The sequence below is a fragment of the Vidua macroura genome, chromosome 10 (genome assembly GCF_024509145.1).
Source record: "Vidua macroura isolate BioBank_ID:100142 chromosome 10, ASM2450914v1, whole genome shotgun sequence".
Classification (NCBI taxonomy): Eukaryota; Metazoa; Chordata; class Aves; order Passeriformes; family Viduidae; genus Vidua; species Vidua macroura.
Window position 1 is genome coordinate 19893328 of NC_071580.1, and position 26309 is coordinate 19919636.

Here is a 26309-nt window from a genome sequence, read left to right on the forward strand (position 1 = left end):
TGCTCTTACACCCATGAGTAAATTACTACAGGTCCTGCTCCCCTGCATGGCACAGTCAGGGCACAAAGAACACTTCTCTGCCACAAACCTGTGCTTTGGGCATCAGCTTATGGAGCCTACAGGAAGCTGTTTCTCAATGCCTTTGAGCTGCTTCTCCTCAAAATTATAGAATTAATTAGTAGTAGCAATAATAATAATTAATAGTTTATGGTGAGAGCCTGGAAGATGCATTTTCTTCCTGCAGTTGAATTGTTAGCCAAATTTCCCTGTGTGGATTGCACAGAATCTCCCTCACCAGGCACAAATCAGCTTTTCAGGTTCCTGCTGCTCTCAGACCTGTGGGCATCCTCAGCATGTGCAGAGCAACCTGGAGAACTTCACTGGAACTGTGAATTCTGGAGCACAGCACAAAGGCCTGATCTTCCCTCTAACTGCATGAAGCATTTGTCCCTGTCAGCATCAGAAAAAGCTTCATGTGCAGGTGGCAGAGAGCCACCAATCATTTCTTCCTTATCACAGTGTAGGAGAGGACATTCCTTCTGCCAGCTCTTTCATACATCTTGGTATTTTTACAACTTTGTGATTTCATTTCTCTCTCTGTGCTTAGACTTCACTTATCCTGAATCCTGCATCTGTCTGAAATGGCTCTGCAATATCTACTCTTTGTTGCCATTCAAGGAGAATCCCACAAACATCATTAAATCCTTACTAATTTCCATAGTGCAGCAGGCTGACACATGTGCAGATGAGGTTTGCAGTCTCCCTGGTAACCCGCTGGAGCCACGTCTGCCTTTCCTGAGGGGACTTGGGGAAAATTCTGCGTTGTGTGAATTTTCTTCCTGGGAGCCTCTCTGTCAATCTGAACCTCTGTGGAGAATTGTGTGGTGTCCAAGATGCCTTTATAACTATGGTTTTGATGGTTAAGTAGCTCCAAAGAGATAAAGAGGTACCAGTATATGCCTAACTGTAATGAAACTGAAAGTTTCAATTGAAAATCTGTGTGTAAGTTGTACATAGTTGGAATTTTTCAACTCTAGAAGCTGAAGAGCCGTTCCTGAGCTCAGCTATAATGCAGAGGGCAGGGAGCTGAGTGTCCCCAGCTGTGGGGACATGGCCCCTGTGCTGGCTGCCTGATGGGGAATTTCTGAACTGAAAAGGCAGGAATGAGACAGTTTTTCCTTTCATATTCTCTGTAGGATAATCTCTGCAGGTATCTGCCTCTGCACACCAAGGAGACTTTACTGCTTTAATTACAGTGCTGTAATTAAGGAAGTACCACTCTGCCTTGCTGGCAACCCTGTGATTTATGGAAGCAGCGTCTCTGTGCTTAATATCTCCAGTCAGAGGCAGCTCTCTGGCAGCCTCTAATTTATCTGTGAAACATTTTGTTTTAGTACCTCAAAAAGACCATCTAAGTCTGCAAAATAATTTTACACTTTTTACATTTTTAGTTCCAGTATTTTTTTTAAGTTTCCCTATTCTTCTTGAACTGGAAGTTAAGGTGCACCTTGGCTTTACTGGCCCAGCCCTGGAGTGCACAATGCACTCTGATGGTTGTTTTCTGTGAAGCTCTTACCAGTGACATTTTCCAGGGCTAGCATGCTCCAGTGTGGGAGGTGTTTCATGGCAGGGCTTCCAAGAGGACCTGGGCATTGCCAGTCCTGAGTTCAGCCTCTGTCCCTTTTGGAACTGGAGAGTTATTCCTTCTGGCTGAGCAGGGCAGTTAATGGTTTGACCCAGGGCAGGCACAGCAGTGGGAGGAGTGAGCTTGGCTGGGTGACCCAGGTGCTGGGATGAGTCAGATGCAAGAGGCTGCTGCATCCAGTTGAGACTCCCAATTCACTCTCAGTATCCCTTCTTCCAGGTGGGTATTTCAATCAGCAAGTTTCTTTTATAGACGTATTGCAAACTGTTTCAAATTATCTCAGTTTATTTCCACTGCAGAAAATGTTTTAAACTTAAATTTACTTGCTGAGAGAGTATTTTTGTCTTTCAGGCAACCTGATGTTTTTCAGTTTCTTCTGTATTTCTCACTCTATTAAAAAGCCATTTCATGAGCTGTTGAGGTCTGTAAGGCTACAGCCTTACAGAGTATTTGTCCCTAATGTCATTTTTATTCCTCTCACTGATGAAATCAGGTTGGTGCAACTGAAATGTGGAACAGTGAGAGGGATGGCAGCCACCATCTCTATCTCATGTCCATGTGTTATCATATGTTCTCACCTCAGATATTCAGGGTATTTACTATCTAGTGATAATGTGTATTCTTTTTTCTAAATGGGACAGTAGAAAAATATACAACTTCATTTTGCTTAAAGCCATTTTTATTCAGTAGATATTGATAGAGCTTTGGTTGTAGTTTCTACTGCAATGCCAGGGGAGGGTTTTCTGGAGTTCTATCAACGTTTCTATAAGAGGAAAGATAACTTAGAGAGAGAAGCAGCAGCTATGTTTAAGTAGCCTTTATAGGTGTATGGTATGGAGAGAGTTTATCTCCTCCCTACAAAAATCCCAGGTAGTAAAACATTTTTCCTGGATTATCAGAAAGCCTGACTTGTGCTTTTAGCATGGAGTGAGCTGCTGTGCAACTGCTTGGTCAGCTGTGGAAACCACCAAAGCCCTCTGGGCTGCGGGTTCTGAGGAACACAATTAATCCCTCTTTATTTCCTCTTGTTCCAGTGCTCATGATCTGACCAAATGGGATCTGTTCAGTAACTGCTACAGACTGCTGAGAACTGGAATTGAACACGGAGCTATGCCAGAACAGGTACCCTTAACAACACCTGCACTGCATCACTAGGGTGTCCGAGATCTAAGGAGTCTGCTTATATAGAAATTCAAAAGTTCCATGCACTTTAGTGATGTGGGAAGAACTGAGTTTGGAATGAAATTTATAATGGAATTAAGCGCTGTCTAAGAGGTGGAAAACCTTGGATTCTGTGATTTTCTGTGAGCTCCTTCCCTCACCTTTCTCACCTGTAAAGTTGGGAATTGCTGGCATTCCTGACTCTGAAAAGCAGTGCATCAGTCCTGATGTTTACACTGAAACCCAACATTGTAAGCCTTGGCTGCAATTAGAATTATCACAAATTATTATTGTGCATGGAAGGTAAGATGAAAGCTTTTGAAAACCAGGAAACTAGAACATCCTAGTGGAGTTCTTTTAGTGAACACATCTTGGACTTTGTTCCTTCAGAGTTCTGTTTTTGTTTCTCATGGATGAGCACAGGCTGCCAGCCAGTCTCAGTTTCTGGGTCTGACAGTGTGTGGCTCTCCAAATGCCTCCGTAAGACTTTATGGGAAAGGTCCTGAAATCTGAGCTCTCTCAGTATTTCTTCCTGCAGGCCACCCGGAGGAGTTTGCACCTCACCTAAATTTGAACTGTTCAGGAGACACCATGGATGCTTTTCTGGGCCCCAGGAATATGACCCTGGTTTTCTCCATGGGACAAGTTGTATTTTCTCCCTTTTTTTAGCAATTTGGCTACATGTTCATTTTACAGTGTAACAGATTTCTAGGCTGCTTAATAGTGAAGCCAGGTTTAGAGATATTTCAACAGATGCTTTTGACCTGAGAGATGTAGGTGTTGGGTTGTACTTCTGTCATGCTGTGACATCCCCTCCTGCTGTACCCCAGTGCTGTTTTCTCGTGTTTCCCAGATTTACACAGTATTTTTTCACCTCTAGTAGGTTGATTTCTTATTGCACCAAACCAACCAAGGAAAAACTTGATACCCTTGAAAATAAAAAGTGCTAAGAGCTGCTCCTGTCCTTTCACCACAAAATGCATGATAGATATCCCATATACTTCCTGCTGTGCCTGCTGTTAGCAGCGTGCTGAGATTCTGTGTGTTTTTGTGTTACAGATCGTTGTCCAGGCACTGCAGTGTTCCCACTACTCTATTCTCTGGCAGCTGGTGAAAATCACTGAGGGCTCCCCTTCCAAAGTAAGTGGCCATTTGATCAAACAGATTTTACTCACAGAACACAACTTACCTAGAAAGGTGTTACACCCGATTTCTTTGTAACTTCCATTCTTGCCATCATTTGTTGTCATATATAGCACATAAAACGTTGACATTGAGATTTGTTCCATGTTTCAGGATCTGTTTAACATCATGCATGTGTCTAAGCAATGCAGATAGTTTTTATCAGGATTTTATAGCAGCTGATTATTATATTTTTATTGCTGAGGATAATAAACACACTTTATTGTGAGTACTGCAGTTTGTGTTGCTGATAAGGAATGTTGACATGAACAGTTGTGAGCAATACTGTTGATCTGTAGACCACAAATAGCTTAATCTTGATGTGTAGTTACCTTGTTTATCCTCTAATGACACCCTTTATGTTGCAATAGAAATGGCAGGACACTGGCAGTAATGATTGCTAATAAAAAGCAAATGCACACAGAGTATTATGCAATCAGGACAAGGTGACATGACTTTTCCAGGACCTTTCCTTAGCGCTTTTCTCAGTCAGAGGCCAGCATCCTGTTTTTTCAGAGCTTTTTCAAAAGTAATACATCAAATTAAAATTATATGAAAACTGAAGTAATAATTGTACTTCTCCATCAGTATTGAAAAGGTAAAGATGTTATACTGAAGTTCTACTCAAATAACATTTAATGCATAGAAAAGTGATAAAAATACATCTCTGAGTTGTTTTGAATACTGATATTAACATTTAAAAATAGCTACTAGAAAGAAAGAAATAATTTTTATTCTTTATTCTGGCTTTTGTTCCAATTTCCCCCTCTCACCCTCTTTCTCATTAGCATGGGCTGCTGGTTCCCTGCAGAACTGAGTGCTCAGAGCACCTGGGCACTGTCTGCAACACCTTTTTTCAGTCTTCCCCACCTGCTCTGAGGTGCTGGGTGGTGCTGGGGTTCTCACCCACTCCTGAGGACTCCAGCAGCCCTGTCCTCCTGTCTGCCCTGGGGGCAAATGCCCAGACACTTGCAAAATTCTCATCACCCGTCACTGCATTTCTCCATTTTTTTGAACAAACTACAATAAATTGCTGCAGTATAGCACAGGTGGTGCAGGGATAGCTGTCAGCATTGCTGGAAAAAAACTTCATGTTTTCTTGTGTCTCACTTACAGCAAAAGAAGCATACTTAACTGTAACCTCCAGCTGGGGATTAACATACAGCCTCTCTCTGCATGGAGTGAGATATAAACTTTGCATTTTGATGTCCAGGCATTCAAGTGGCTGCTGTTACATCATGACCATGATGGCCCAATTCAACTGAAAGAGAAAAAGACCTTTATTTATTTCAGTGGCTGTGATTTTCTTACAGACAAGCTTAGTGCAAGCACCCTGTGGCTTTGCCTACTTTTTCAAAATAAGATGTTGTTTTGTGAGGTAATTGCAGAAGAGCTTTGATCTCTCCTGTAGTTCTAATCATGTTGTGATTTATAACATAGTTACAACATAACATAGTTCATAGGAGTGTAAAGGAAAAGACCTCCAAAGGGTCACTCCAGAATGGCCATGCCAAATAAAAGTCAGTTTGGCTTTGCCCCATGAAAATCATAATTACTGTCACCTAGAGAACTCCTAGGAATTTCTTGTTTGGGGTTCCACCCCAGCCTCTACAAAATGAGTTTTGTGCATGCTTAGTTCCAGGAAAGCCCTGCATTATTGCCCTGCAGCTCTTCAGAGTGGCAGCAGCCTCAGCTGAGGGCAAAGAGACAACCACAGACCTGCTGTGGCTGGAGCATTTTGCTATCAAACTTTCCACTCTAGTTTGTTCACTGTGAAAATAGATCTGATTTGCACTGTATCTGGCATTTCATCCATTGGGAAATCATTTTGTCCATGGCTGGTTTATAAGTCATTATTTAGGCTTGGAAGTTGGTAGACATTAAAGGGCACCTTTGTCTACCTAAACTTGTAAGGTTTAGGTAGACAAAGGCATTAACAGAAGCATCTCAGAATGAAAAACAGTTATTTCATGGGTATTTTGGAAGTATTCAGGCTTTTATGGGAACATTTCTGGCACAGCAGTTTACTATGTAGGTCCATGCAGGATCCTAGGGCTACTTTGCTGTTTCTATAATGATCTCAGGGCAGAGAGGGGTGATGGTGTGTAGCCTCACGTGGCATCTTTAGTAGACCAATGGATATAGCTGCAAAAAGTAGAGAGGGTTTTGGGCTCACAAGCCTTTCAGATTTGAGATAAAAGCAGAAGATTACAAAGCAAAAGACCAGCTGGAAGCAATTGCTTGGTTTCTATTTAGATACAAATCAGGTAAACTCTGACAGGGAAGAAAAAGGTTGTTGGTACCTGTAGAGCAGGGATGAGAGCAGAGAAGGGAAAGGTAGTAAGAGAGTTAGGAGGAGAATTAGTGGGGAAGGAAGATAGATAAAAAATGAAAATGGAGAGAAGAGGAATTTATAATATGTCATAAAACTAAGCTTAGGTCTTTGGTTTTCTATATCCCATAGATTTATGAATTTTTGTTCCCAGGCTCATGTTTCAAAGATGATTTTTTAACTTTCCCTTGAACAACTATGCTGAGAGATCAGAGATGGAGGGATTGATTTGTAAGAAATGTTCATCTGCTGCCAGCTGGGTCATTTATGTGACCTCATGCTGGCAGTAGTAGCTGCTCTGTTTCACCTCGTGAGGTCCCATTTAAATAGTCAATGCACAGGATAAAGTATATGAACATTTTGGAGCTGTAAGTACAGGAATAAAAGATGGAAAACAAGTATCTTGGCAGGTTTTACATTTGTTGTTTATGTGTGCTTTGCATCCATCAGGTGCACCTTTTATTGCAGGGAGTTTGCAGGTGTGATGGGGAATTCTGGTAAGGTTTCCTTCAAAGTGAATTCTTTGGCTACAGTTCAGAATTGCTTGGTAATTTTTATATCTTGTATTGATTCTGTGGTGGAGTCATACTTGACAACCATAGGCATACACTGGGAACAGAGTTGTTTTGAAATGAAGTTACTTTTTGTCTGGTGTTCAAATGGCTTCCAAAATACAGCTCTGTCCTAAGAGAACTGTCCTTGTTTGGGAACTGTCCTGGGCATTATGGCCAAGCCAGGGTACATTCATTGCTGGATGAGGGATATATCATATTACAGCTGTTGGGCATGTTCTGGATCATGGCTCCATACCTGATCCAGCTGTTTTGGACTGGAGCCTCCATGTGTGTGGCAGGGAAAAGCTCAACTCTCGTGGTTTAAATCTAATTAGGATCAAGTCAGCACATTGATTTATTAACAGCACATAATTGACCTACAGCTAGTTCCACACAGCTCCAGGATAACTATCAGCTCTACAGAATACAGGACCAGAATATTGGACACTTCTATGATGTTAATGAACACCTACAAATTCCAAACTTGCCCTTCAGCTGGTCACAGTATCTTCCCCAAGATACACACAAAGAGCTCTTGTTTCTCCAGGCTGTTACCAGAGGGTGAGGTGCCCCTCACTGTTCAATATCATTTGTAAATAGAGCCAAAGGGAGTGTCTTTGATACATCTTTATCAGCATAAAAATGTATCAAAGATATTTTAGCAGAAGGATGATAATTAATGATTATTTGAATTATTAAGAAAGTCCAGATTCTCTGCCCAACAACAAAGATTTCACCAGTTAAATATGGCAGATTTATTTTGAAACACTTCTTAAAGCTAGCCTGTGGAGAGAAGGGTGTCCTGTGGAGTCATCTTGGTGTCTAAAATCGGAAAGGAAAAATTTATTACTGAAAGGAAGGCTGCAGCAGGTAAGAATGAAATGTGTAATCCTTGAAATATCCACAGTCTGATGTTTATCCTTTAGTCTCCCTCTGTCCCTGTTCAGTGGAGGCTGAGGCTGTGGGGCTGTTTGTGCAAACTGGTGCTCTTTGGGGTAACCAGCACTGTACTGGGGGAAGAAAGCTCATCCTCCATAACTTTGGGAGCAGCCTCTTGTAGCCTGGAGGAAAACTCCTCCTCAGGTGGAAAGGGGTTTGAGGGTGGTTCCAAAGGAAACTGGTAATTTCTCCCCTGGAGTTCTCTCATCTGTCAGTCTGGGGGAGCAGGTACAGTACTGAGGCAGGAGACTTGGGGATTAGAGCAGACACTTGTTTCCACCTGGATTTCTTCAGCCATGTCCCAGGTACCCAGGACATTGTACTGTGCACTGTATGTGTATGGACTGAGAAGGAAATACTTGCAGAACAACAGAGTCCTAAAACTTAGAACAGTAAAAATAAAGCATGACTAGAGCAAACCTTGAGAGGCAAGACAGAGGTCAACCAGTTGTGAGTAAGCAGCAGCCAGAGTTGCCAAATGCATGGCTATTAGAGTGTGATTAGTGTGCAGAGGACTTAGGAGAGGGGATTTTAAAAGGGATTTAAAGAACAATGTGGTCATTTGGTGACTTTTCATATGGGCATGATGACAGAAGACAGAAAAAGCTAAAGGGAAGAAAAAAGTCACAAGGTACAGAAGGTTGGACCATTTCCCACAGTTGGGGTGGAAGCTGAGGGTTCTTCAACCCTGTGAAGTTGAAGCTAATACTGCAAATAGTAAGTGGAAAAGCAGTGAGCACATAGGGAGAAGAGGATGGGGTTTGGGTGATGAATATAGCAAAAGCACAGCATTTTAAAATTACTTCAGTGGAAAAAACAAGCTTTAGTTTAAAGCTAGAAAGTACCTGAAGAGTTGTAGACACGGGTATTTCAGCACCCTGGTTTGGGTGGTGGCACAGACTCCAGTCCTTGATCTCAGCAGCTCGTTCTTGTTCCTGCCATGGAGCAGTTAAATTGCAGAGTTGTGACCTCGTGGTTTTGTCTAACAGCCAACAGGGTGATAAAATGGTTTCATAGCAGCTTTTCTACTGAAGGCAGATCAGGTGCTCACACCTCAAGAGCCTGGGTTTGTGCACTCCAAAATGCTCAAAGTCTTGGAAATCTATTTTTTTTTCTTCCCATTTTCTCTGTTGAAAAAAATCCCCACTCTTCAGCCGTGTGGGGATTTCTCCAAACTCAGAAGAGTTCCAGATGGTGTTCAGCTGGGCTTTCTCCTGCTGTCTGTAACTTTGCAATATGAATCTCTATCATGCTATGCTGTCAGGAGAGAGGGTATTAAATATACCATGTACCTGCTTGTTAGTCACTTTGACAGAAAGAAAAATGAGAGATAGACTAATTCCCTTTTTAACCTGTATGTAGTTTTTTTCATAGGTTTTAGTTTCTCTGTTGAGTTCATGAGCATCTAAATGGAAAGTAAATGCAACAGAAAGCATGAAGGTGACTAATCCCAGTGCCTTAAGGGGTAAATCAGGTGATTATGTAACAGTGAACTGATAAGCCTGGCATCAGTTCTAGGTAGAATCTTGGCGTGGGAGATAGAAAACACAGTTGGTACAAGGCTGAAGAGACAACAGCTAACATTGGAAGAAACACATCAATTTCTTGTTGACAAGATTGCATTTTTGACTGAGAAGAAAATCAATTGAAACACCAATATCTCTAAAACATTAATACCACATTGCATTTCAGGTGTATGTTTGGATTTAATGTAATTCATATTCAATAGCTCAAAACTGATCCATATATTAAAGAAAAATTGTAGGTGAGCAATCCTTGCTCAATGGAATAGTTTCTGATGCATTCTGGGAGAGATCTGTTCTCTCCTATGAAAGGGTAATTTTTATCAGTCATCTGGGAAGGCCCTGAAAATGGGAATGATATAGATCAATTGGTGAACAAAACACAGTTTAAAAATTTTTAAAAGAGGCATCTTAATGCTGCCAAATGGAAGGCTTATATCCAGGAAAAAGAGAGGTGATTAATGGCAAGTTGTGGATTAGAACAGAGCAGAGCTGTCTTACAGATTCTGCAATGGCAGGGTAATGCAGTAGCACCATGGCTGCATCACCAGAGAAAAACTGCTCAGGAATAGGAAGGTGAGGGAGGGCACAGACTTTGAAGTGTCCATATCAGCAAATCCCACTCACTCCACTGGAAATGATGAGAAGTTCAGAGCTTTGGGAATGCTCTGGGTGCCTGGGCATGCTGGCATTCCTGTGTTGTGCTGTGAACCAGCACAGGGAGAACATATGGACCACAAAAAGGCTCTGCAGTAAACACAGAACAACGAGAGCTCGTGGCAGGAAGCACAAGAAAAGCTAAAACAAGAACTGAGACACATGGGCTGAACAGCCAGCATCAGTAAAACATTTCAGCAAGGAAAACATTGCATGTGCATTATGTAGGTTCTTCACATTTGCTTGGAGGTTGTTCTGCAGGACATTCTCTCTTCCATGTGGAAGCTGAGAGGGCTGTCCTGGGGGAAGGTCTGCAGAGCATGGGCCAGCCATCCTGCTGGCCTGCATCTCATTTCATTTAATTGGGGGTTCTTGCTTTCTTTCAGGTGATTGGTTCCTCATCACTGTAAAACCAAGGGACTGTTTCTGTGTGTGTTCTCTTTGAATAGCTTATTTCTTTCACAGCTTTTTGTTGAATGTATGAAATCATCACCATTTCTTTATTTTGCTTCCTCCGAGAAACCTCTTACTAATTTTTATATACTTTCTTTTTTAATGTTTATTCCAGGAGGACTTGTTGGTATTGAGGAAAACTGTGAAATCCTTCCTGGCTGTCTGCCAGCAGTGTCTATCAAATGTCAACACTCCAGTCAAAGAACAGGTAAAGAAAATGTCTGTCTCTTCGAAAAGTGAGTGTTAAATTAGTAGTAAAACTCAAGACAACACTACATCAAGCTTAAAGTAAAATAATCTGTGCTCCTGTCTAAATAAATCTGAACAAACAGCCCAGAAGAGCAGCTGTATTAACAGAACTTCCAAAGCACAGCTCATGACAAATTAACTTTTGGTTAACAGTAAGGAAGAATTACCTGGATGCTCAGGCTCATTTCCAGCCCTTGTGACTTCAGGCATCCAACTCGGTCACCTCAGATTAAAGACTTCTCCTGCAGACACTGGATTAAAAGATGGAAATAGGCACTTTTGGAGGGTGACTGAGACCTCAAATGGGCTGAATCTTTTTGGATTTTTTCCCATTGAATCAAAGGGTTTGTTGAAATAATTAAGTCTGTCTCTGCAGGACACAGCAGCTGGTTTGTTAGCTGAGGTTATGTGAATATACACTGATTTATGTCAATGACATTTTTTTACAAGTGGCATTTCTATCAAACCTCCCCAGATTTTGCAAAGAATATAACTAATAACTGGCCTGTGTTTTTTGCCTGTGGTATTTAAAAGATAATACTTCTTAAAAGACACTTCTATTTCTTTGAAAGATAGCTCTGCTTGGCATTTACTCTCTGTTCTTCAGGTTGCTAAATATAAACATTAAATGCTCAGAGATGTCAGTAGTTTATGTTTTTCTAAAAGACTTGTGTGTCATTGGCTTCCAGCAGATTTTACTTTAGTAATTGTTTTTTAATATTCAGAGTAGTTACTCTTGGCATATTATATAATGTGAAAATATCTTCTAGCTCCATGCAAATACCTCCCTTCCAGCTCGAGCTGGACCTGACGTCCTTCCTGCCTCAGCAAATGGCAAATGTTCCTTGCTATTCCTGCAGCGGGTTTCTTCTTGAGGTGTATTAACATAGGTTTGTTCTCTTCTTACCAGTGGCCACAATGGTTTTTTCATTGATAATTTAAACTTTCTTTAGAAGCTCCTTTGCAGTTCCCAGTTGTGGGGAAGTTTTCAAGCCTCAACCAGACAAACTCATGCCCAAGCAGGCCCAGAGAGTGTCCTGGGTAGAGTAGGCTGGACTAGAGACTCCAGGGACCCATTCCAGCTGACTCTTCTGTGATTTGCTCTTGTTTTCTTCCTTAAAAAGTATATGTCTGTGATAGCAGGACTGCTACTGGATATTTTTTTTGAGAATTATGTGCAAATTGTATTGTCTCCCTACCGTACTTGATCCTTGCTCCAGACATTCTTTCCAGACAACGTTGATGTCCATATCAAAGGAAGGAAAAATGTATGAACTATTTAGAGAAACAAGACTGAAACATTTCAACTTTTCCATGAGTGTTTGAGGGAAATAAATATCCTGTGACTGAGCCCACTGCTGCCTTTATATGGGTCAGAACTTAGCACCAGCAGTGCATTACTCATCTGCTCTTTTTTAGAGGTCTGCATTAGGAAGAGCTTCAGTTCTATTGAGTACCAGGGGAGTTTAGAGCAGGTGAGATCATCATTGGAATGAATCACAGCCTTTTGGATCAAAGGGAGAAATATCCCAAATAGCAACATCTGTTCCTAATGTCTCAACAGAACACAGTTTACAATGATTTGCATCTGTTCTTGCCTGAGTGTGGCTCATTCAGATTTTATAACATACTCCCAGAAATAAGGGAGCCACTAGGAAGTTCAGCATTTACAGATTTTATTTTGGAAATTTGTAAAGTTTTCAGGAACTGAGGTTAAAAATAAAGAAGCTATGAAGAAAAAGGCTTCAGAAAGGTGCTGAATGTGATCAAATGCAGACAGCTGGCTGTGAGATCCCAACAAAAGCCATTTGGGGGCAAGACAGAGTTATTGCCATGCAGGAATGAGCCCTTGGAAGAAAGGGAGGTAGTGACAGCTGCCTTCTTTCCTGTCTCAGATAATGAGGGTATAATAGCAATGAGCATAAATCATGGACAATTCTGCCCAGGTTGATTTTTGTCTGGATTTGAAAGCTGTGCAGACAAACTTCTGCAAGAATTTCCTTGCTATGGCTGTTTGCATTTTTGGGGTCTGACAGTGACTCAGCTTGAATTTTCCCTCAGTGTTGTTCATGTTTTTACTTGTTTGATTTTTTTTGACTGTTTATCAAAAAAGATGTGCTCTCTTTACTACAAATTTTGCTGCAGGCCTTGGATCAGAGATAGATTTAGAGTTCTTTTCCTAGAAAAGAAATGGAAGTTTAATATGGGTCATCTGGGACATGGAGAAGGTAATAACCACAGTTCCTGACCTAGGAACCAAAGGCACAGCATTCCAAAGTAGAGGAAACCATTATGGAATACTTTTCACAGCACATAAACAACTACACCTGGGAACAGTTTAAGAAGCTGTTTAATAGTAGCAGGGGATATCTGGAAATTAGATCAGTGGTACTTTGTTTTCCCTTCTTGACTTGTCACTGCATTCATTCTCTTTTGCCTTTCAGGCTTTCATGCTGCTCTGTGATCTCCTGATGATTTTTAGTCACCAGCTGATGACGGGAGGTCGAGAAGGGCTCCAGCCTTTGGTGTTCAATCCAGACTCAGGCCTCCAGTCAGAACTTCTCAGTTTTGTCATGGATCATGTATTTATTGACCAAGATGATGAAAATCAGAGCATGGGTATGTTTAGCTTTTTTTTTTTCCATAACAGACACAGAAGAAAGGAGAAAATAGAATTTTCTGATCAGTTTGTTTATATATAGTTTTCAGAAGTATTCCTACTTTATTTTTGGAAGGTCACTACTCTGAAGTTTCTTATATACATTGTGAAATATGCTTTTATTATATAATGACTATATCTAAGATTTTATCTGTGTAGTTTATTTTTCATTCACAGAGGGAAGCCTTGCGCATAGGGACTTAATATTTATGGCATTGCCATTCAGTGTTAATGCTTCTTACAACTAGATTTTACTTCCTGTTGTTCAGAGCCATTGATTTCACATCTGAAAATCCAAGGCATGCAGAAGTTTACTGGTGCTTCTGATTTTTCTTTTGTTAAATATTTATAGCTTAGTCACATTAATGGAGCCTCTGTGAAGGTCCTGTGTTTGAGAAGTTAAGCAAGAACATTCAACAAGTGTTCACTGTGGCCTTTCACAGGGTATAGGAAATAAATGACTCAGTTCCATGTGGATTATATTCAGGATCTCCTCAGGATTATGGAGAGCAGCCTTGGTCAGTAGTGTGTCACGTTCCTAAACTTCCCTGGAAGTTTTCAAGTAGGCGGGACTCAAGACTTACCACCTTTCATTTTAGCTTCTTCTCCAACAATCCTTCTTGCTTCATGTTCAAGAATGGATTTTTTTCTAAAAGTTCCCTTTGATAATGTTGTTTTAGAGCTTTACAGTTACTTACGAACATTCTGTTGTTGATGATGCTTTCAGAGGGAGATGAAGAAGATGAAGCCAACAAAATAGAAGCTTTACATAAGAGAAGAAACCTTCTGGCTGCCTTTAGCAAGCTGATCATTTATGACATTGTGGACATGCATGCAGCAGCAGATATCTTCAAACACTATATGAAGGTACAGGCCGTGCATCCTCCTGTCCTGACTGAGGCCAGTCTGCAGTGTTAGGGCTTCTCCTGCCATCCCTGCCAGGACTGTGGTTACAGCCCAAACACTCCTGAAAGCTTTTTCAGCTTTATTTGATCCTGTGTGGTACTTTTTCCTTTCTAAATGACACGTGGTACTGAGCAGCAGTGAGCTCTGACCTCTTTGTAGCACATGTGCTTCTTTTAGGGCAGCACCAAAAGCTGGTCCTGAGGTGCTGAGTATTTCCAGAGAGGCTCCACTCTACAGAGAGTTTCTTACCCTGCTCCTCAGATTCATCTCTAGAATCCCCAATAAGTTACCTGTTCCATGTCATGTTCCACTGTCAGTCTCCCAGGCTTGGTGGTTGCCATGAGGTGGCAGGGTTCTTGTCAGAGGAGGTTGGCTTAAACAGGACAGCAGGAAAAAAAAGCTCTGTATGGTTGTGCTGTAAGTGGGTCTGTGGTGACTGAATGTCTTCTCAACTTTGGCTGCTTCCACAGAGCTTTTAGGCCCAGTGAAGGTCAGAAGGACCTCAGCTCCTGCTGCCCCTGTGCATGGGAGTTCACCTGCCAGAGCAGGCACATCAGCAGTCCTGCCACTGACCCGTCAGGTCCTGTCTCACCTGTCCCTGCTGGGGATTTGGTCATCACAGAGATGACAATCCAAGGGGAAGAACTGGAAGATAGAGCAGGTCCTTTACTCTAGACACTCTTTGAGATGATGGTGTGAAATGTAAAGGGTTTAACTTGAAATTCTCCTGTTCATCAGACTCACATAGCACAATAAAATTCCCAGGACATACTGTAGCCATTAGTCAGGGTTAGTCTTGCTTAGGGATTCTTTGCCAGAGTGGGAGTTTGAAACTGAAGCTGTCACCATCCAGGTGAGTTCCCTCCCTGCTGCTCTAGGTTGGGCTTCTCCTCTTCCCATGCCCCTCCTTCTCTTAAAGCTGGGAGAGAGGGAGAGAAATTTAATTTGAATTACTACCAAAGAAGGCAAAGGCAGTATTTTAGGAGGAATGAAAAGAAGTGACTGCAAATGCAGAAACATCAATGAGGCTGAAAGAATACTGTTGGGGGAAAAAGAACCTATTCTCAGCTTGTAATGATAATACAGCTTTTCTACCCAGATGGGCAGCACCATAGGCTGTGGCTTTCAGCAACCATTCTGTTAACATAAAGAGAAACAGCACTCCATGCTGACTTATTCCTTACTCCCCTTTTTGGCTGTAGTGAATTCCTTTCCCCTCAGTGTACAAGGAGCACACACCTCTGTGCTGGTGTGTGTTCACACCTGCTTCTTAAGGGGGAGTTGGATCAATGTCATATTGTTGCTTGGAATTGGCAGCCCTGGGTCACCTTCATCAAGTGCTTTGTTTGAGGCAGGAAATGCTCTTTTGTTTGGTTTTCAACATGTTTGTTACAGAAGATAATAAATACAGAAGTTCCCTACCTTATCGCAGGGTTTGGTTTAAATTTTGATACTGAAGCATTCCTCCTCACTCACACCAAAAATCTGGATTTGAGCAACTGCTGCCTTTTCAAATAAAGAAGTACAAGTAATCTTCCTCTTGGGAAAACTTTAAGAAATTGTATAAGATATTTGATTTAAAGGTTTTTGGTTTTTATTCACATTTTTTCCTAGTACTACAATGACTATGGAGATATCATTAAGGAAACCCTGAGCAAAACCAGGCAAATTGATAAAATCCAGTGTGCAAAGACACTCATTCTCAGTTTGCAACAGGTAAGAGCATTGATTTTTTTTTTGTTAGAAATGCCTCATTGCAAAAAGCCCTGGCCAGGATTTCCTCTGATGCACTTTACAGAGAAGCAGAAGTGCTGCACTTCCTTAGGACATTTTCTTCATTTCCCTGCTCCCCGGGTTCAGGCTGTCACTGCCCCTTTGTCTCAGTAATCTCTGTCTCCATAGGCCACACTGGCAAAGTTTGGGCAGATAAAAATGGAAGGGAGGGAGAGAAGAGCCTTGGAGGCAGTTTGGGCCAAGCTGATTCATGGCATTTGTTTATTGATCCCAAGTCAACAAGAAGAATTAGGATGGCTTTTTATTCTTAGCATTTGCTGAATAATGCATCTTCCTTATACTTTGTCTAAATACTGATGAATTTTTCAAATTTCAAGCTAATTAAGTCTTCCAATACTGTTAGACATGTTTTTTCCCAGAAAAATTCACTTTACATCGACCGTAAATTACTGCCTGGTGATGAAATCTATCAAGCAACAGCACAAAGTGCACTAAATACCACTTAGGCCCTTGAAGTACCAGGTATAGCCATTGCTCAGAGAAATTACTTCTGCTAATTAGATGCTCTCAAATGAGCTGGACCTCCCAAAGTTCCTTGTAAAGGGATTTCCTGTAGCAGTCTGGAAGCTGAGAGAGATCTGTGCAAACCTGAGAAAAACAGATGTACTTGCAGAAGAATCAGGGAGTGTCAAAGCAGCCCATGTCTGTAAAACTTGGCGAGGGGGAAGCAGGTGCCACAGATCAGTCAGGCTGGCAAAATTCCATGAAAAACGAGAGGAACTCTTTGCAAGTGTCTCAGTGATAGGTAGCAGCCAGTGTGGATTTGTCAAGAAGGAATCCTGTCCAATTAAGCTGTTGTCATTAATTACATGGTAACAGAGCTTTTGGTGATGAGAGAAACAGTGGCTGTAATGGAGCCTGATTTAATATCCTCACTGGCACTGTCTCTCAGGATACCCTCAGAAAGCAGTGAAAGAGATGGGGTGTAAATGGCAGTGCCAGGAGAGGTGGAACTGGCTGGAAAAGCATTAAGCACTTGAATACTGTGCTGGGAGGGCCTTGGAGGCAGCAGTGCTGGGCAAACAGGCCCTGAGGCTACAGTGGAGGAGCTGCAGTTTTGATCCCCAAATTCAAGGCACCACCTGATCTGATGGGTCATGGAGGTGCTTAAGAGAACAGCACGAGAATGCAGGACCTTGATAAGTTGGGAGGATGATAGATGGAATTCAGGGAGGATGGGTGCAGAATTCCACTGAAATAACTCCGCAAGTACAAGCCGGGGGACAGCTGGCAAACAGCAGAGGGACAGAAGAAATTCTGGCAGGTGACAGGGACTGCGTTATGTCTCAGTCATTGCAAAGGCCATTCTCAGGTGGAGCAGGTTTAGAACCCAAGTCTTTCTCAGTGAAAGTGTTTCCCACCTCACAGATGTCAACCTCTGAACTCTCTCTGCAGCTGTTCAATGAGCTTGTTCAGGAGCAAGGTCCCAACCTGGACAGGACATCTGCCCACGTAAGTGGCATTAAGGAGCTGGCCCGGCGGTTTGCCCTCACTTTCGGCCTGGATCAGATCAAGACAAGAGAGGCTGTGGCCACACTACACAAGTGAGTGGTGGTAAATAAACTAGATTTTTACACTACTTCAGATTAAAACTCTTGTTCAGCATTCCCTTTCTCAGGATACATAACCTCAACAGGCCATGGAATAATTATATATTTTTTCTACTTAAAGTGGAGGGGTCTACATGTATGTAGGTAGAAAGGAAACAAACTAGCTGCTACCTAATTTTTTTTTTAAATTTATTGGCATGGTTATGTTTGTTTATCTCAGGTGGGTTGTGTCTAACAACTAAGGATGGTTCTTTGTTCCACACCACTGTGGATTCTGGAGGAACTAAGGGCTCTTTTGAAAAGATACTCTGAAAATATTTTGGAAATCTTTTAAAGTGGACTGAAAATTTTTATGCAAGTGCTGCATAGAAAAGCATGGAAAGGTTCTGCTAAATTTAAATTATGACTTTGCCGTGCCATAAAAAAGTTTTAAATGCTAAGATTTGGTGTCTCAGAGACTCAGTCCTTGAGACCAAAATCAGCATGGCTTGGTCAGGATGCACCAGTCCTCAGCCAGGCAGGAGTCAGGGGACACTCGTGCCTTGCTGGGTGAGGGAAGGGACAGTGTTCTCTTTAGTCACAGGTGGCAAAGCAGAAACGAGTGTGTCCCTACTCTGGGGACTCAATTCTCTGCTCTGGCTGCAGAGGTTGGCTCCTGTTTGATCTGACACATTCCATGGAGCTCCTGCCCTGGGCTGCACCTGCCCAGTTCCCACACTGGGCAAGTACCCTCTTCCAGGGACTGGCCATGTGCTTCTCTGAGGGGGGGCTCACAAATCCACAGGGAACTCTGCATTCCCCTTTGTCCAAAAGCTGCTGTTTGTTAGTAAGGGGAATTACATTGTCATGGTATTTGAGGATACAAACAGTTTCATCACAGCTCAGATTTGGGGCAACTTGTCTGGTTTTTGGGTTGGGGTTTTTTTTTTTTGCCTTTTTGGGTTTGGGTTTTTTTTTGTGGGGTTTTTTTGGGTTTGTTTTTTGTTGCAAATGTCTGAACATGTTAATATTTCTGTACTGTAGAGATGGCATAGAGTTTGCCTTCAAATACCAGAATCAGAAAGGACAAGACTATCCACCTCCTAACCTTGCTTTCCTGGAAGTGCTTAGTGAATTTTCTTCCAAGCTCCTGAGACAGGACAAAAAGACTGTGTAAGTAATGCTCTGTTTTCTTCCCTGGACTCTGTTAATCCCTGCAATGTGGGTTTCAGCTCTCTCCTTTGAGGTTTCTACAATCTAACCGGGGCTGCAGAAAGTCCCTGAGACATTTCACATGCATACTTACTCATCCTTTTGTGTTTTAAAGTAATAAAAATAAAAGGGAAAAGAAAAATGAGACCCACTAATGAGGTGAATTTGAGACCTCCCCAAAACAATGTTGTTTAAAATTTCTCACAGGGTATTGAAAATTAGAAGTCCTTTTTTAGGCCAGAGGAAAAGAAATTAAACATTAGCAGTGCAGGGAATTTACAGGCTGTCACCACTGCAGTAGCACCTGTTTCTGTTGTATATTTACATAAATTGTAAGCCTGTATTTGTTGTTTCTTTTAATATTGGAAGAGGACTCCAGTCAAACATCAGCCAAGCACTGTGTGCCCAGTGTGGAACTAAATTCACTGAATAACTTTATGACCAGTTTAAAAGTGCAGTTGCCTCATCTGCTGATTTAGGGTTATAGGTGTCTTTCCAGTCAATTCTGTGACCTCACTGAGTGTTAGTCAAAAGATCAACTGGAATGACCTCAACTGACGCTTTCTGTCAGACCTTACTAAGAAGGTTTGACTGATGTTTTTCTGTGAAGACATTTCTTTAAAAGGACTTTTCTGTTAGGGTTAACAACTATGGACATTACAAGTTGATGTGTGCAGTAAGAAATGCAGCTTGGTTAACTTTGTATCATTTTTCATGTGTACACACTTGAACCAATTTCACTTTTTCACTGTATCAATAATTTCTCAATTCAGCAAACACTGTAGGACAAATAGTTAAAGGAGATAGGGAATGGGATGATCCAGCTAGGCTGTCTTGGCACTCCATTTGTGCATCTGCTCTTCATTGTTATATCCTGGAATATTCTCAGTCGCTATCCTCTTCTTCAGGACAGGACTTAAGTATAACAGGATTTTACAGCTTGTCTTCTTAGCTGAAGATTCTTTTGCATGGTGGTCTAAGTGCCACTGGCCTGTTTCCTGTGAATTTAGTGAAGTTTAGCCTTTCAGCAGAGTCATCCCTTCCACAAGTTTCCGGTGTCTGACATTTAAAGTTATGTCATGCTGTCCCTGACAGCTTCTGTTAACCTGAGCCTTTGAGTGAAATTCAGTTCTTCAGGACATTTTGTTCCTTCACCTTCCATGTTGCCACTTAAATTCTTTCTCAAAGGTTCCCCTGCCCACACACACAACCAGTGGCTGCTCCTGCAGGGGTATAAGGATTGCTGTGGTGGAATATCTATACCTGAGCTATGACCTCAGCTGAATCCAATGATCCTGAAAAGAAATTGGTCCTTTAGGGCCTGATTTATCCGATCTGTGCCAGACTGCTGTGTTGGGATGCGTTCAGCCCTGCCCCAGACCCTACAGGCTGTGGTGAACATGAGAAGGGTTCAGCACAACTTGCTGATATGTGAGGGTGGCTCCACTCCTGCCCAGAGTGCTCCACTGACAGGACAGGAGTGGGATGCTGCATTTGCCCTTTTCTGTAGTTCTTCCAGTCCATAGGGATCTCTCTCTTGCCACAGGGGCTGCCTGTGTGCAGGAAGGTCCATGACCACCATCTGCTGGAGAAGTCCCTCCCTCCCTGCCCAGAGGCTCTCCCCAGACTCAGCAATGGACTCTTGTCTGCAGCCAGAAGTGCTCTGGAGCCCTCACAGTCTCAGGAACATGTGGCTGCCCAGGTTCTCCAGCTTGGCTTCCCTGCCTCAACCCCCAAATCATCCAACCCAAGAGCATGCAGGTGTCAGGGCATTGCTCCAGAACATCCTTACTGACAGGATCCAGCACACACTGCTGTTCCACAGGGCTTCTGCTTCCTTCTGCTGGGCTGCTGGCTTTTTTCTCTGGGGCTAGAAAAGGGAGAAGCTTCCAGTTAAGGAGTGAAGCAGCAACACTGATATTATTTAGTTTTCCTAGCCTGTTAATCTGGCTATTCATTTTATGAGTAACCTTCAGAACTGGTGATAGCCATTTATGGATTTATTAAAATCTATGGATTTCACATAAAATTGTTCATGTAAGGTGCCAGACTCATACAGCTGGAGAAAAAGAATTTGTACTAACACTGTGTTACAAACCCATTAAAGCAGATACAGGCAGGGAAATCCTGAGGAACTAATGTAGGACAGAATAGAGGAGATTGTCCTTGGAGGTGCTTATTTCCATTTATTTCTCTGAAAGACACAGTTGGCTTAGACTGGACACTGACTAGTGGGTGTCAGGTGACACAGAGCCTCAACATGGTGTTCTCACTTCTGGAAATTTAGAGTTGATAGGAACTGCCAGTGTGAAGCTCCCCCAAAATGCTGAGGAGAAGATTTGGCATGAAGTTTGGCATCCAGGCAGTAAAGAACTCCCAAGTGGTGTCATTTTCCTCTTTCACAGTTTGGCCATAAACGTGCAATCTGGTTTTCTAAATACAAACTGGAGGAAGAAAAACTTCTTACTTTCCAGGACTCTTCTAAAGCTATGAAGCACTCAAGTGGCATGGTTGGGTACCATAAAATAGAGAATACACTAAGAAGTTCCCCTTGCTGCCAGGTTTGGGAGTTAATATATGCATGAAAAAGGGAAGGAGGAAACATTAACAGTATTGAATAAAAGAGTAGACAGGAACCTGCTGTTTTTTGAACAAAGTTATGCCATTCACTGAATTAAAAACCTGATGTGATTGTCACCCTCACATGAGCAGTGTGGCTCCTGGGCCTGTTCTGGAGTTGGGCTGTGTAACAATTCTGAGCTGCCATGAGTTAACAGAGGAAACCCCTGCCTTTCCATGTGGAATGTGTGGAGTTGACTCCCACTGCTGGCAACCTGGCAAGGTGGTATTAAAGGAAATTGTGACAGAGGGGTGCAGGAAGTGATGCTGAAGTACCCGAGTTCTCTTACCAAACTTCTGAATGTTTGGCTCTGCAGCCTGCAACTCATTAGAATGACATTATGTAGATTTCCATGTTCATTTTAGAGATTACTTCTAATTCCATAATTAAATAATCAATGGAAAAAGAAAACAGTTCCTATGCCCTCCAGACCAGGAGGGAGTTGTTGGTTCTTCCTTTCAGTTAACACATGTGCACTGGACTTCTCATGGCAGTGGACCAGGTGTTCAAATTTTTTATGGAAAAATAAATGCCTGCATTTGACTAACCCATTTCTCTTGTTCCAGGATGCCAAAGGATGTCCTGCATCCTTGCAGCCGTGGCTCTGATGCAGCCTGGCTGCTGACACAGTGGCCATATCCGGGTGTCTATGGGGAGATTGCTGCACCTCTGTACCCCCTGTCTTTCCTTTCCAGGCACACCTACTTGGAGAAGTTCCTGACAGAGCAGATGATGGAGAGGAGAGAGGACGTTTGGCTGCCGCTGATCTCGTACCGGAACTCGCTGGTGACGGGCGGCGAGGACGACAGGATGTCCGTGAACAGCGGCAGCAGCAGCAGCAAGGCCTCCTCTGTGAGGAACAAGAAGGGCCGACCCCCCCTCCACAAAAAGAGAGTGGAAGGTTAGTGAGGGCACAGGGCTTTGCATTCTGGACACTCAGGAGAGGGGACTTTACCAGTTCATGCAGAAATACATGATATGTTCTGGATGTGGCAGGACCAAGGCATCTGTTCTGCTGGTTCTGTGAGGCCTGGGCATGTCTTTAGGGGAAATACCACCACAGCCCCCTGTTCCTGTTTGTCTTGACCAAGATTGGCAAGCAGAGCTGTTAAAAGCTGTTCCTGCTGCTGGAAGAGGTGTTTGTGGAGTTACCTGCTCTTTCTCACTCCTGGACTGCTGGATTTCTGCCTGTGATTCCCTCTGGAAAGCTGTTAATTCTCAGGGATTTGGAGCAGATTCCAGGCAGAAATTCTGCTAACAGATCCCTGTTGTTGCAAGGCCATTGGAAACACTAAAAAGACATAATTTTTGTTTAAAATAGTACTGATATCTAGTATTGTCTGCATTTACTCTTTCTGGGACCTCAGATGTGTTCATGAGGAATCTGGCTGTGATAGCAAATTTCTTACAAGGCTGCATCAGTTCCTGGTCAATCTGTGTGCTGTAGTGTGGACGTCTGTGAATACTAATTTGTTGTTCCACAATACAATAGATGGGAATGGGATCTTAAACTTCAAGGGTTTTTCCACAGTCAGTATCTATGACAGTAACCCCTCAGTAAGGAATCTAGTGCCCATTTGCCTGAATATACAGCAATTTCCGAAACTACTCAAAATTCTCAAAAGTTTGCCCATACAGCCAGATCCATTCTCCACTGCAGCTCATGGTGAACAGTCCCTGCACCAAGTCCTTTTCACAGCCCTATTATAGGTACATAAAATACTGGCTCCTTTCTTCAGGCACTATTTTTCTTCTTTCAGGATGCCAAGATTTTCACAGAATTCAGCTACTGAGGTTTTATTCTTTCCTCTTGTTGCCATTTTCATTCTACTCTACTGTATTTTACCAATGTTTTTTTTTTAGCCCTGGGAGGTGTAGGAGCATCTTTGCCTCCCAGTAAGGAAAATCTCAGGCTTAAGATGAAGTTTTTAGACTTTGCTTACCTCATACTCTTTTGTGTCACCCTCTTTCAATGATCAATAGAAGGGAGAATTGATTTCCAACACTTTCCATTTGAGGATCTCCTTTGTTTGTTTCTTTAATTTCTACTCTAAAGGATCTAACAGAAAGGTCACTGCAGAAATTACTGTCGCATCAATGAACCATATCCAGTCCCCTCTGGTTCCTTTCTCACCTAAATCTAGCATAGACTGGCTTGGAGAACATTCCCTGTTGCTTCTGAGAGGAAATGTGCTCTGTGACATTTCTTCAAGATGCCTTAAGGAAATCAATAGCTTTTTAAAAAAATAATCCCTAACATGAAAAATTATTCAAAGGTAAATTTGAGAATAAATAGGCAGCTTTTTAGACATTTATGCCTAAAGGGTAGTAAAAGGCAATGGAAGAATGAGCAGATCCATGGAGAGATCCCAATCTACTTTTCTCACCACACATTTCCTGTTAGTAAATCTGTGATCTTATCATCTCTGTTGTCATCTCCTGTCTTTCACTCCAGCAACTGAATTTTTGTCTACATGTCTCTGGCTGCACGCTTCCTGCTCTAACCCATTCTCAAGTCCTCCCTCTTCCTCCTCTCTGCTTTGCTCCCTTCCCAACATAAACACAGGATCCCAGCTAGACCTTCAGTCATCTTTATCTCATTTTTATTGCTAAGTGTCCCGTCCCTGCTCCACTCCAGTGGTTCTGACAATTCTAAAGATCTGGAGTGACCAGATTTTGGGGTTTGTGCTCACCTTGTCTTAGTGTTTAACTGTATCTTGGTTGCTGTAGGTGCATGAGATTAACAGTCTCCAATTGTAAACTCAGGAATTGGGAATTACTTTGGTTGCTTATGTTCAAGATACTGCAGCACAGCCTCAACTGCTGGGTATGACTTTATTTGCAATGGGATTTGTGTTTGTTCCCTTTAAATTATTGTTATTGCTAGGAATAGAGGGTAGTAGTACTTAAAGAACAGAATCTAAAATTAGAACTGAAAATCTTACAATTCCAAGCATTTATCCAGGTTATCCCTTAGTGCACACTTGTTTGAATGCTGCCCTGCATGTGGTCAGAAATTAGCAGTGATTTCAGTGTTCTCTCTCTAGATGAGAGCCTGGAAGGCTCCTGGCTGAACAGGAATGAGAACATCCATACTCCAGGGACACTGCAGACACCTCAGCTCACCTCCACTGTCCTGAGAGAGAACACCAGACAAATGGGAGAGCAGATCCAGGAGCACGAGTCGGAGCAGGGATCTGAACAGGATTTTTTACACAAGTAAGTCTTGGAATTTCAGCATCAACTACAGTCAGCCAGGCAAAGGAATTGCTTGTGGTTTATAGTGATACTGTTAGCCTGTGGCTCCAGAGATGCAGTGTTGATTTGCAAAGCCACCTGGAAATGCCTTGACTACAGCTCAGCAATACTTGGATTGTCTTCAGGTCCCAGAAAAATATGTTGTAATGGAATAATAGTAGGAATTCCTTATGTTAAAACTATCTCATAGCATAGCGATGCAGTTCTGGTCAAATCATCCTAGTGCTTGTGTCCCAGGCTGGGTGGAACTGTTTCTTTGCAAGACCTGTAGATACTGTCTTTTCTTTCCCCCTGCCTCATATCAGAGTTAAGGTGTTCCAGACACCCTGACTGATATTTTCTAAATTTCCAGCTGCTGAGCCAGTAATTCCTGTTCTGAGGTAATTGCCCTAAATTATATATTCTTTTTGTCCCTTTGCTCCCATTTTATCACCTCCATTTAGAGGGAAAGCATTGGTTATTTCCTGTCAGTGGGTGTTGCCAGCAGGTACTGCCAGGATGCAGCAGGTGAGCACAGGCTGGTTGGTGGCATCAGCAGTGCAGCCTGGAAGGTATTTACATGTGGGTGAGGTACTGGCCCTTAAGTTGATCAGGGTATTTATGTAAAAACCATTTGTTTTTCACATTGTGTGACATTTTTGTCAGTTACTGATTTGGATCCATTCTTGCTCATATTTTGCCTCATCTGACACAACAAAGTACTATTTAATAGTAACAAACTTTCGAAGTGCTCCTGCTCCAGGTGCCTGCCCCTAATGAAGGAGCAATGTCGCTGTTTCCATACCTGCTTTTATTGCAACAGTTAATTGATTTTTTTGTGCACATACAGTGAGAGGAGACAGACTGTGGAAGGGAATCCAGAAGATGTGTACAATGATGGATGGGATTTAATTATCCTAATCTGAAGCATGGCCAGACACAGAACTTGGAGACAGAAACTGCTCCACGATAGGCAGCTCAGAACTGTTACTGCTGTCGGTCCTAACTTACTCCCTGTGTGTCAGTCCCCAGATGCAGATCTCGTGGCTGGGCCAGCAGAAGCTGGAGGATCTCAATCGAAAGGACAGGACAGGAATGAACTACATGAAAGGCAGAAGTGGTGTAAGGCATGCAGTGTAAGTGCTCACAGGCTGCTGCCCTCAGCAGAACCATGTGCAGGACACCACAGTGAATGTTATCTTTCCTGCTGGTTGCCAGTCATTTCTGTGCCTTTCTGCTGAAGGCAGAGGGACAGTTTGTAGTGCTGGGATGGATCCAGCCCAGCACTGCCATTCTCTGACTGTGGCCAGACACCAGGCCCAGTGACAGGGTGCAGTTCCCCGTTCCTCAGAGGGGTTCCATGATTTGTGTGCTGTGTAATTTCCTGTGAGCTCTGCCCACAAGCTTGTTCCTGTGTCTGCACTCTCCGGCCTTTTTTGCCAAGGTGTCCCCCTGTGCAGTAATGGAGGGAACACACATGGGTGAACACTGGGGCACCACATATACTCTGTGCTGATCCCACAGAGTCATTCAGCATGGGGGCTGGAATCCTTACAGCCTTTGGAACTGGGCTTGAAGGCACTGCTGGAGTCACAGGGCTTTACCAGTGATCCTGGCAAACAGTGTCACTCCTCCTTGTTAAAAGGGCAGGCAAACA

The 26309-nt window shown here is 42.6% G+C and overlaps 1 protein-coding gene across 2 annotated transcripts in view; it reads left to right on the forward strand.

The window, feature by feature from the left end:
- Nucleotides 1-26309, forward strand: part of STAG1 (stromal antigen 1) — a 165066-nt gene that overhangs the window by 134659 nt on the left and 4098 nt on the right. For both annotated transcript variants that reach the window (XM_053986886.1, XM_053986887.1), the window contains 11 exons: nucleotides 2680-2767; nucleotides 3866-3946; nucleotides 10562-10654; nucleotides 13140-13314; nucleotides 14082-14221; nucleotides 15875-15976; nucleotides 17450-17598; nucleotides 18628-18756; nucleotides 22111-22316; nucleotides 24463-24634; nucleotides 25678-25788. In XM_053986886.1, coding sequence (XP_053842861.1) covers nucleotides 2680-2767; nucleotides 3866-3946; nucleotides 10562-10654; nucleotides 13140-13314; nucleotides 14082-14221; nucleotides 15875-15976; nucleotides 17450-17598; nucleotides 18628-18756; nucleotides 22111-22316; nucleotides 24463-24634; nucleotides 25678-25788 — 1446 coding nt within the window. The remainder of the gene's footprint in view (nucleotides 1-2679; nucleotides 2768-3865; nucleotides 3947-10561; nucleotides 10655-13139; nucleotides 13315-14081; nucleotides 14222-15874; nucleotides 15977-17449; nucleotides 17599-18627; nucleotides 18757-22110; nucleotides 22317-24462; nucleotides 24635-25677; nucleotides 25789-26309) is intronic.